Below are 11,289 nucleotides of genomic sequence, written 5' to 3' on the forward strand. Positions count from 1 at the left end.
CAATATCCCAAATCCAACAGGAAGTCAGCCATTTTAAAATGAATGTGCAATTTTGGCAACATTTTCCCCTCTTTCCAGGCACCGTTCTTTGACGAACTCCTCCAAGGGATTTCATCAGATTGAACCAATCTCCAGTGTGTGGAATCTAAAGACCTTTGTGATGTTAAATTGCGAAGCTTTTTACGTTCAGGGAAACGGGGTTGTCATGGCGGCACGTGGAGTTTCAATCACTCGCCAAAAAGCAGCAATCTGCTGTCACTCAAAATCAAAATGTCCAAACTCTCCCAAAGGTCGCAGGCGTGATGAGACTCGAGCTCGGAAATGTTGGTTATACCATTTGTCAGTAATGGTTAGAGCGCCCCCTAGTGGGACGACTATAATGATGATTGAATGAGATGAAATGTTAGCTGGTGGTTAAATGCATGAATTCCATCAATGTGACATCAGATCGGAGGTGCTGGTTGTAGGTGTTGGGCGTGGCTCGACGCGATGGGGTGCGAGGGCCCTCATAACGCTGCTTGCAGCTTTAATTTGTTATTATAATTTGATTCTGAATCAAAAACATGAAATGCTCTTTCAAAATTATAGTGAAATTATGGTTTGAAATAATGAGATGTTTTTTTAAATGAATGAGACACATTTATAAAGTGCTAAAGAAAACAAATATATAAAAAGTTAAAGATTTGAGATATGGAGTCAAAAGTTTAAGATGATTTTGATCAGGACTGTCAAACATAAGGCCTAGGGGGCAAAATCTGCCCAGCAAAGACTCCAATCCAACCCGCTGGACAGCTTTGGAAAATGTTAAGGAGGTCATAAAATTATGACTTTTAACTGCATTTTATTACGTTTTGAGCATCTCTTCCTACTATTCCTAACACATGTTCCTTCATTTTACACCAAGGTAATAGATTCATTAAATAAAATAAATTAAATAATTAAATGACTTAAATGAAGATCAAAGTCGATTGTGCATGGCCATCAGGTACAATGAGCTCAACATCCCTGCTTTAGATGCTTACATACTTGGGGGGTTGGTTTGTTAAAAACAAGGTATAGGCCATTACACAGTAAATCCATTTTACCTGTTCCTCTGTTGAGCTTATGAAAGGTGCCACCAGCACATAGCCGGTTATCATGATTGTGCACTTCTGCAGTTGATGACAACAGAACAAGATAGTGGAGGCCCACGGTAAACAAGCAGGTCACTCAAGTGTAAGTCAGCCATCTGTGTCCAGCATGGGCTCATCTACTGCTGTTTTTCACCCAGAGAGGAGCTCTCTGCTTCCAGACCTACTCTCCTCAAAGACTCTGTGTACTTTCTCTTTCCTATGTTGACAATGTCCTCGATCTCTTCGGCCAGGTCTCTCCGGCCGCTCTCGATCATAGCAGCCACCAGCCGAGATACTGCCCCGGGTGCTTCGTTCTTCTGCGCCCGGGCCCAGTGAAACAGCATGTCCAGGACCAAGGCACCCAGATTGTCCCTGGTAGCGAAGGAAAACACACCACTGAAATATATGTTCAAATCCCACAGTAAACTCTCTAATCTCCTACTGTTATACCTGTTATATCTAACGCACATTAGTATTAAAATGTGAATAGATTCGTACATTAAAATCCTACACACAAATGCAAAAACACACACACACGCACACACACATACATATACATAATGCGTTTTTCTTCCACCTCCAGGATGAATCAATAGAGGGTTTCTGAACACGAGGAGAAGGGGGAGGGCCAGATGAGCATCAGCCTGTGTGTAATCTCCTGCAGTGTCCCAGATGGCTTCGTGATGGCAGTGCAGATTAAAACAATCAAAATTCACTAGCATGTCTCTCCCACTCCGGGAATTTTCCTCCTGTTACATACATCTCACGCCATCTTGTTCCTGGCAAAGCTTTGACTGTGCCATGATGTGTGATCACTCACTCAACAAATGTACTTTCCTCCTTTTCTTTTTTTTACCTCTCTCTTGGCTAAAAATGTAAATGACTTAGTTTGACATATTTATTTTTTATATGGCACCCATTACCAAATTATTCATATATTATTAACAAGAATTTGAGATAGATAGATAGATAGATAGATAGATAGATAGATAGATAGATAGATAGATAGATAGATAGATAGATAGATAGATAGATAGATAGATAGATAGATAGAGTAATGTTTTCACACACACTTCTTTTGCATAGAAAACTATCCACTCAGAACACATCACAGAGATTTCAGAATGAGGTTGCTTGGGTAACCCTCTAGTGAATTTCCTACTCTGTCATTCAGGGGTATTTTTGAGCACCACTGATTATCACTTCATTCACTCACCTAAAAGTTGAGAGTAGTTACTGACTTATTTGGAGGTTCATAAAACATAAAAAAATGTATTTGACATTACTGATTTAAAATCAACACCTTCAAGCTCGACTGAAATGTGCAGCTTCCACGTGGAAAAGCCAAATGTCTTCACTTAAGTAATTCTAAGTGAACATGATTGTTCAGTCCTACCTGTTCTTGTACTGGATGCGTTCCAGTTCTTGATAGCTCAAGCCCAGATTGAGGCCAATAACACGCCAGTCTTGTGCTATCTGAAGAGAGATGGACAGCAGGTTGGCTTCTGTCAGGTAGCCACTCTCAGGGTCACCCAGGTTCAGAGGAGGATACTCGACCTCCTCCATGATGAAAGTGTTCTCTGAGTTTAGAGCCTACAAGAACAATAAAGAAAGTGGTCCCTTTAGAGCATAGGGAGAAAGCCTCCTCTGAAATAATGCTTAGAAAACGTTTTTCTGTACTAACAAGAGTCTAGTTTAGAAACTAATAATAATGTATATAGACAGAACATTTTACATGCAATAACATCTTTTAAGATAAGAATAAAATAGGATCCATCTCTTCAACTGACAGGAAGTCTTAGAGGTAAAGTTGTAAGCCACTGGCTGTCGAGTCCTTTCCTCTTTCTGGCTACTTCCTCTGGCAGGTTGCTGGGAATCTCCCCTCTATAAAAGGACACCTGTAACAGAGGTGCAGAGCATATTATCAGTGTTGTCCAAAACCTGTTTAACCATAAAACACAGAAAGCACATTTACCTTTTTAAATGTGATTCATTATAATCAACAAGAACATTTATTAGGAATTAATCTCCTTTAGACACAAACTCCATTGGGCAAGAAGTATTATATATCAGGCCCTGAGAACAGTTTTATGTTGTTGGTCGCTCTGTGGTTCCTTGGAAAAACAGGCTGGATTACACTGTTTCCAGTTTAGAATAACAATTCCTTTAAATTGATAGCCCAGGGTCCACGGTTTATTGAGTTAAACCAAAATTGCCCTCAAATAATGGAGCAAGCACACCGCAGGGCAGCGAGGAAGAGTTTCTTTATTGCCACGCCGAAACTGATGCGATTCTTTATTATCATTGTGAAGTGGGTGAAGTGTGTAATTCTCTGTCTAACACGCTTGCAGTTCCAGACTGATGTTCGTTGGGTTGCCAGTAAAGATTGAGTAGGGTACTACGGCATTCCCATGTGAGCTCCACAGAGTAAAGCTGACGAGGACAGATCTTTGTCAATAAACCAGTTCTCCACATAGATGCCTCTGTTAAAAATGTTCTCTTATTCACCATGCGAGGAGCACAAGTCTTCTCCTTGGATATCTTACTCATAACAGACATTATCCAGACATATACAAGCACACAGGAAGCACCAGTGAGTTTACTAGAAGGAACTAAAACAGAAGGCTTTTTCCTTTTTATTCCCCTTTCCATAAAAACTGCACTACATCCATTAGGAAATAATGGGAGAGAGACCACCAATATCTAATATTCTAATGGTGAGCAATTGCAACAGAGAATTTCATTAGTTTTCAATCAACTGTTTTAGGTATCCTAGGAAGGTACAAGCTGTAAAAGAACCATTTTTAAAGAAAGTGTAGTCTTCTGACAAATCTCAGCTGTCAGGCTTAAAATTTGGATTTATAGGTCCACCTAAATAGGTACCTGGCACAAAGGACACACAGATAGATATCAGTGAAGCAAATCAGGCACACCTCACCTCCCACACACATTTGGGGATAACTACTTTCTTGCTATCTTTGGCTTCATGTTGCTCTAAAGAAAACATGTGAAAAGAGATTTATTATCTCTGAACTAAGCCATGGGACATCTGAGAAGTACTGAGAAGATGATATATGCCTCAAGAGAATGTGTATCTTTTTTAGTATTTACTTTACCTTCGTCTCCCCAAAGGTAAGGTCATTCAGCTGTCTACTTTTAACAGAGTGGGGTCTTCTGAGGCCATTCATAGAGAAATTATATCAATTCCCATGTGCTTCCACACATTTTTTTAAACCAACAGATTTAAAGGTATGTGGGGTCTATGTATGTAATGTTGTGCTATCTTAAAAATCCATACATCACATTAAGTGTTCAGCTTTTGCTATAGACTAAAACTCTTGACCACAAGTTTTGATTCAATTCTGAGCTACCAGGACTGGACCTGCAGTGTTTTGAAAGGTGCAACTAATATTTTTTTCCAGCTCCAATGTAGCATACAGGAAAATGATGAGCTAAAATACAATAAAAAGAAACCACAGGACTGAATCAACACCACTAAGACAGGATCACAAAAATCACAGCAGTAAATATTATAGAATTGTTTTAACCTGTAAAATAGTGTAGGTCACATCTGGTCCCATCATGTAGAAATTGCTGCACAAGCTTGTTAAAGGATAAAGTGCATGATGGCACTTTCACAGATGTGACCTTCAAGCTCATTTATACTGTGAAAAGTCCGTTTTTTTCTTATATACTATATTTGCATGCAAGCCTGTGAGTTTAAAAAAATGTGCTTTCCTAGTTAAATATAAAGCATGGTGGTGGTGGTGGTGGGGGGGTGGGGGTCTATGACTTACCTGCCCCCTCACTGGTCCCTTCTGACCCTGTGCTGAACAGATATACACTTCCTTCAGATTCTTCAGGCTGGAGTAAAACTCGAAACAGAGTCTTCCCCCCACACAGTCTGGTCTATCTGGAAAAAAACAGGGAAATATCAGTGTGAGACAAAAAGTTATGTCAGGCCAATCATTACACAACCGCACATCATAAGACCTCGGAAGAAAAGACAAACAAGCTAAAGTCCTTCTCCTGGCATTGATTAAATCCTTAAAAGAATCATCTGTATAGGTTTAAACACATATTTAATTTTTGTCCAAGAAGATAATTGATTCTCCTTTAAAATGACCTTTGTCCTGTTTATCGTGTGCAAATCTAGTAGTTAATTTTCAAATCGCGATTTCCAAAACACAGCGACATTGTATTCCTGGGGAAAAGTAACCTTTAAGTTAATGAAAATGTCATCACAAACAAAACATTTAAAAAGGTTTAGCGCTTTGGTGGTAAAAAAATGTTTACAGCAACAAAATAGGTTGTGTTATTTTGAGCCATGTTTTAACTGTTCCTCTTCTCCCCTTCTTTGCTCCTATGTGTCTGTTTCACTGTGACAAGCAGGGAGGGGAGCAGAGGAGAAGAATAAATGCACACAGAAGGTGAAACAGTGAACAGAGGACCTAACCCAAGCCCAAAGCAAACTATGAAATATTGAGTCTGAAACCATTGCAACATAGAAATGAAGCTTTTTGATCTGATTACATAGTTATCTATGAATGTGCTGCAAATATTATGTAAATTTTGGTTGTGATTCCTATATCTGGCAACTTCACCCCACACGTGCTGAAGGACGATGGGATTTCTCCCTTAGATTGGTTACCCTGGCTGACAATACAGTTCAGAGGAGAAAATGCCATAATGGTATAGTCTGCTCTGTTCACTAATGATATAAAAACACCATCCATCCATCTTCTTCCACTTATCTGTATCAGGGTTGCCAGTTAAGCTCACTGTGTGAGCAGTGGCGACCATGTGATCAGTACAGTAGATTTGATAAAAACTCCAAATCAACCTCAAACAAGTTTCTCTAAGGCTTCATACCTGTGCTGATTTCTAAGCCTCTTTCAAAGCCAGCAAAGAACTGCTCTCCTTCCAGCAGGTCACACAGGTCTGAAGGCTGGGGTCCATCATATTGTTCTGTCAAAGACTGCATTCTGCTCTCTACCTGTGCAGGAAACACCACAACCATTGCTCAGCACCTGAGCATGCAGTTTACACCAGAAACAAATCAGTTCAAAGTCATACACTACCAAGGCTATGACACCACCCACAGTGGCTGACTCTGTGCACAGTGACAACACAGGAAAAAAAAAATCACCACAAACCTTGTTAGAAGGTAAGCACTGCAGCAGAACCTGTGAAGGATCAGTTTTCCTCTGGAGGACCAGGAACTGGACTTTGAACTGTTTTAACCTCTGGTAGATCTTCCTGACCGCCCCACTGACGCAGCGCTGTGTAGTATACCAGAGCCAGTACCTGTAGTGGTACACACATTATAATCCTACACTGTAAATTACATTTCAAAAGTGCTTTATGGTGATATAGAGCTGACCCTTACCAGGAGAAATGCGTAATGTAGAAAATGGCATACAAATGGGTAACATAGAGAGAGACTTGTGCTGTGATGTCAGTCCAGGTTTGGGCAGTGGGATCTCCATGGAGCAGATGCAAACAGGACATATCAACTGTATGGCCTGCAAAGAAAGGGAGAAAAACATTAATATACACTAATTTAATGTGTTATTACACACATGTGTGAGCATCAGGAGGGCCTAATGTACCGGTGACACCAGATGGCAGGGGAATCTGAACTTTGATTGGCTGTAGAAAATGCATGCTGGGAGTCTGGGAGAGACAAAGCAGGGGGCTGACTCTGGCCTGAGGATCACCGCACAGCGCCTGCACGTCTGACATAGACACCTGCAACACCTGCAAATCAGGAAACACCAAAGTCTTGCAGACCAGACAAGAACAGTGATGTCAATCATGTGTAGGTACTGCTGCTAGCTGACCTGTAAAGTGATGGTGCGAGTCTCCACTGTGGAATCCGGAGGAAAGTGAAGCTTTACTCCAGGATCAGCACTTGACACCAGTAAGCCTCCGGCTGGTGTGACAGAGCAGCTGTCCTTTACTGGGCGAGACACGGCCATAAACCAAGAAAAGTGGTTCACTGAGCAGCATGCCAGCTAAAGGTACAAAAAGAAGCCAGTTTCACCACTAATATAGTAATACTGTTTGTCCAAGACAAAAAAATAATTGTAATAATATCCATTTGCAGTAGCATGTTTTATGGGTTACCCTGGCTGGACGTCCCCCAGGGCGACTGCTATGGCTCTCACTTCCTCTCCTTAGCTCAGTGGGCAAAGTACTCCATGACTGTCCATCAAACGTCCGCACCACCACCTCCTTTCTTTTCGTCCGGCGATATGGCACACATACCTCAACAGGCTGTAAGCATTTTAGAGGTGAGATGCATTTATCTCATGCAAGTGCAAGAAAGAAACAGATAGGAAATAGCAAATATTTGATGGAAACCACTCAAGTTACTAGTCACATTCACACATTCATACAGTGCTTTATTTTGTGCATTTTAAGCCCATTATCTACCTCACATCCACACCTATGGCACCTGCTAACCTAACGTGCAAACAAACATAGAGAAATGGCCCAGGGTTTGATACATACATTCACCAGCCACTTCATTAGGTACACCTGCTCAATCCCTTACTGATATCAGAGGCCAGAGGAGAACAGCCACACTCCTTTGAGCTGATATGAAGGAAACAGTAATTCAAATATCTACTCATTACAACCAAGTATGCAGAAGAACATCTCTGAATGAACAACACATTAAACCTTGAAGCAGATGGTTAGCAGCAGTGGAAGACCACATCGGGTGCCACACCTCACAGCTAAGAACAGGAAACTGAGAATACAACTGGAAAAACATTGCCTGGTCTGATGAGTTTTTTGGGAAGTCTTTTCTTGGTAAACTTTGGGCATCTTACTACCAAGTAAGCATCATTTGAACACCACAGCCTACATAAGTCTTACTGCTGACTAATCTCTTTATGAACACAGTGTACCAATTTTCTGATTCCTGCTTCCAGCAACTGGTTTCTTGGATATGACAAAGAACTCACTGTACTCAAATGGCCTCCACAGTCACCAGATCTAAATCCAGTAGAGCATCTTTAGGATGTGGTGGAGCGGGAGATTCGAATCATCGATGTGCAGCCAACAAATCTGCAGCAACTGTGTGATGCTATTGTGTCAATTTGTACCAAAATGTATAACACTGTGCTGAATGTATGCCATGAAGAATTAAGGCAGGGGGTCAAACCTGGTACTAACAAGGTGAAACGAATAAAGTGGCTGATGACTGTATAACTAATATTACAAAAGAACTAGGTTGGTCATGTTTACCCGAGTGCGTAAATAACTAAGGTTCTAAACAAATATGTAAACAGAGGTAAAGTTCGGTTTCTCCACAGCCGCAAATCACAAACTACCAAATCATGATAACTAAATAGTTATGGAGTGTTCCTATACGCTTTAAAATACCTTTAAAAATGTGACTCCATGAGGACGAAGTTCCAGCGGATGACTAAGAAGGATCTCATGCTCCTCCAGCTGTACCCACTTTCGCTGTGGCCTCTTCTCGGCCCAGGCCAGTTTTGTGGCTGTCACTATGCATCCTGGGGGGAACACCAGCTCAGCCCCCCCTGGGAGGAACACGTGACACCCGGCAGACGAAATGCAGAAACTAAAGAGCAAAAGGAGCATCAAACCTTTTTTTTTTTTTAAATATAGCTTGTATCAATTTAACTAACGGTATTATTTCAAAGAATGAGAAAATATGAGCCTGCTATGAGTGACACTGTACCTGTGCTGATTAAACCCAATGTGCAGTTCTGGGAGTTTTGTTTCTGCTTCATCTGGTGAGAATAAAACACAGTTAATATGCTAAAAACAAAGTTCAGCACTGCATGTTCAGGATCAAAATACATTGAGCTCTAATCGATTTTAAGCTCCTGTTTTTCTCTGTTCACCAGGTGTAGGAGAGAGAGGAGGAGGAGTTGGAGGTCGTCCCAGGGGATTGTCACGGACGTCTATTTTAAGCAGAGGCAGTTTGTTCAGACAGAGTGGGATCAGACGGAGGTCATTGCTGTAGATGACAAGTTCCCTGAGTGAAAGGAGAGAACCTGGGCAACAAAAAAAAGACAATGTTACTCTTTTTGAATTGCTCCGGAACCAATTTATCTTACATTAAGTGATTTTTCACTAGACACACCCACTCACCCTTATGCCCTTACCCATGCTCTCTGGTAGCTGCTTTAGCTTGTTCTGGGACAATTCCAGCTTAACAAGCTCCTCCAGTGAACCAATTTCGTCAGGTAGCTCCTGGAGGAGGTTATTTGACACATCCAGAGTCTGTAGTGCTTTCAGTTGACCCAGACCCGGGGGGAGAGACACCAGCTCATTCCCCAGGAGGGAGAGGTAGGTGAGGGAGGAAAGCTGGCTTATATCAGAGGGCAAAGCCGAGAGGTGGTTGTGACAGAGGAGCAACGAGGACAACATGGAAAGGCTAAGCAGACAGGATGGTAAACAGGAGAGCTGGTTGAAGGAGAGATCCAGGTGCACCAGATGGGAAAGTAAGGAAACAGATGCTGGTAAGGTGGTGAGGAGGCCAGGCAGGGGGTCACCCCTTGAGTCATGTAAACAGTGTCCTTTAGTTAGAAAGAAAAATGCAATTAGAGCAAAAGAAAAAGACAGAGAATCACAGAAGAATTATCATTCTATGACACAGTATTACATAGTTTAACTTAACTAAAGGCAACAACTAAAATGCAATGAAACAAGTATGGTGACAACCAGATGACACTGAAATAAATTTATGAAAAAAGTACCCCGAATAGCCAGTGATCGTAGCTTTGTCAGATGGGACAGGACATCCAGTGCACCATCCAGCCCTGCTTTTTCCTCAGAGCCCAGCCTCAGGTACTGAAGGCCCTTCAGCTGCCCCGGGATGGACTCCCAAAGGAGGGGCAATGCAGCTGCACCTCCCCGGTACACATCCAGGGTCAATCTTGTATCAGTCAACACAGCTGAAAGCTCCACGGAAGGAGGCAAGGGTGGAGACAAGGACAAGGGAGAAGAAGATGAGGAGGAAAAGTCGGTGTGACGGCTGGAGGAGTATGAGCAGGAGGGAAGGGTGGATATGGAGGGAGCACAGGTATCCATAAGGCTGATGGGAGACACAGAGGGGGGATCAACAACATCTCCCTGCTCTCCAAACATAGTGGGGCCAGCCATCCTCTCCTGTTCCTGATTCAAAAGTCCCCAGATTCCGTGGGCCAAAATTTCTGCAACTCCACCTGAAAGGCTGCATGCAGGTGTAACCTCCACCTCTCCGTCTTCCGTGCTGGCTGCATGGCATCCACAATCTTCATCGGGAGGCGCGTCGTCTTCGCTGCCTCTGTCCATTGAACACACAGTCTGTTAGCTGACTTGCCCCTCGCCCAGTACTTTCCTGAGAATTTCTCCCCGCATAACATTTGTTATGTACAGGTCATGTCATTACACCCAGACGGAGCTAAGAGGCTCCCATGAGAAGGGACGAACAGTTTATGTGTGGCACAAGTTCTGAATTAGTTTAATCTAACCACTACGAAGCTAAACGTTATTAGTTATGGCCATAGCTATAATTAAGAACAAAAATGCTAATTAAAAAATATCCGCTCACTACGGTGGAGCTCTTAGTATTCGCTTTAATTAACCAGAGCTGTGTACGACTTAATGCAACGTTATTAGATTACTAACGTGTAACAAAGGAGTCTGGTTTCTTAACTCTTTATCGCTACTTCCGGAAACCAGATTGTTTTTTAAAAAGAGGGCTCTGCGTCACTGTTGTTCGTTTGTTTTGTTCACAAGATCTGGCGACGGAAGATAGGAGGAGTCAAATCGACATTTTCCGTTTAATTCTAGAAGCCCGCCCCTTCGGTAGCTCTTGTGTATCACAACGAGCGCCTTGATGGTGGCGCCGCCAAAGTTTCAGCAGAGAGCGGGACTGTCGTTTTAGCAACGTGTGCAGTGATGTTAGTCCCCCTTTGTCCATCGGGCGGCGCTGTTGAGATCATTTTATTGCTGTAGGCGTTAGTGTGATGATGTCCACCCATAAACACTATTTTCAGATGTTTCATGCTATGAACAATTTTAAACGCGAACGTAATGATACGATTAATGAAATAATTGTAAAATTATTTTTTTTAAATTGGTAAAATTACCAGTGACTGTGGAGGTAATTTGAGTACAGTGAACTCATTGTCATGTTTAAGAAACCAGT

General features: G+C 42.1%; 1 protein-coding gene and 1 long non-coding RNA gene across 3 annotated transcripts in view; one reads left to right on the plus strand and one right to left on the minus strand.

Moving 5' to 3' along the window:
* The window catches only part of LOC147324793 (uncharacterized), a 134,075-nt gene extending 132,259 nt beyond the window's left edge, over positions 1-1,816 (plus strand). Inside the window, exons 2-3 of the long non-coding RNA XR_015130223.1 lie at positions 1,364-1,487; positions 1,696-1,816. This is a non-coding gene — a long non-coding RNA (uncharacterized LOC147324793). The remainder of the gene's footprint in view (positions 1-1,363; positions 1,488-1,695) is intronic.
* pidd1 (p53-induced death domain protein 1) lies at positions 585-10,815 on the minus strand. 2 transcript variants are annotated; one of them, XM_086298848.1, is made up of 16 exons: positions 10,767-10,805; positions 9,854-10,422; positions 9,260-9,673; positions 8,996-9,148; positions 8,830-8,881; positions 8,508-8,709; positions 7,242-7,391; positions 6,956-7,129; positions 6,725-6,872; positions 6,502-6,637; positions 6,269-6,419; positions 5,985-6,108; positions 4,910-5,025; positions 2,903-3,010; positions 2,509-2,705; positions 585-1,484 (listed from the first exon to the last, which is right to left on the minus strand). In XM_086298848.1, the coding sequence occupies exons 2-16, from the start codon at positions 10,257-10,259 to the stop codon at positions 1,250-1,252; spliced, it is 2,766 nt and encodes a 921-aa protein (XP_086154974.1). In that variant the 5' UTR covers positions 10,260-10,422; positions 10,767-10,805; the 3' UTR covers positions 585-1,249. The 2 variants fall into 2 exon arrangements, with proteins under 2 accessions (XP_086154974.1, XP_086154972.1); XM_086298846.1 differs by having other exon boundaries at positions 9,854-10,815.
* Positions 10,816-11,289: the final 474 nt, after the last annotated feature.

Source organism: Aulonocara sp. 'chitande type north' Nkhata Bay, linkage group LG7 (genome assembly GCF_057382095.1).
Source record: "Aulonocara sp. 'chitande type north' Nkhata Bay isolate Kocher_YH1m ecotype deep benthic linkage group LG7, A_spYH_male_GT1.1, whole genome shotgun sequence".
In the NCBI taxonomy this organism is placed as follows: Eukaryota; Metazoa; Chordata; class Actinopteri; order Cichliformes; family Cichlidae; genus Aulonocara; species Aulonocara sp. 'chitande type north' Nkhata Bay.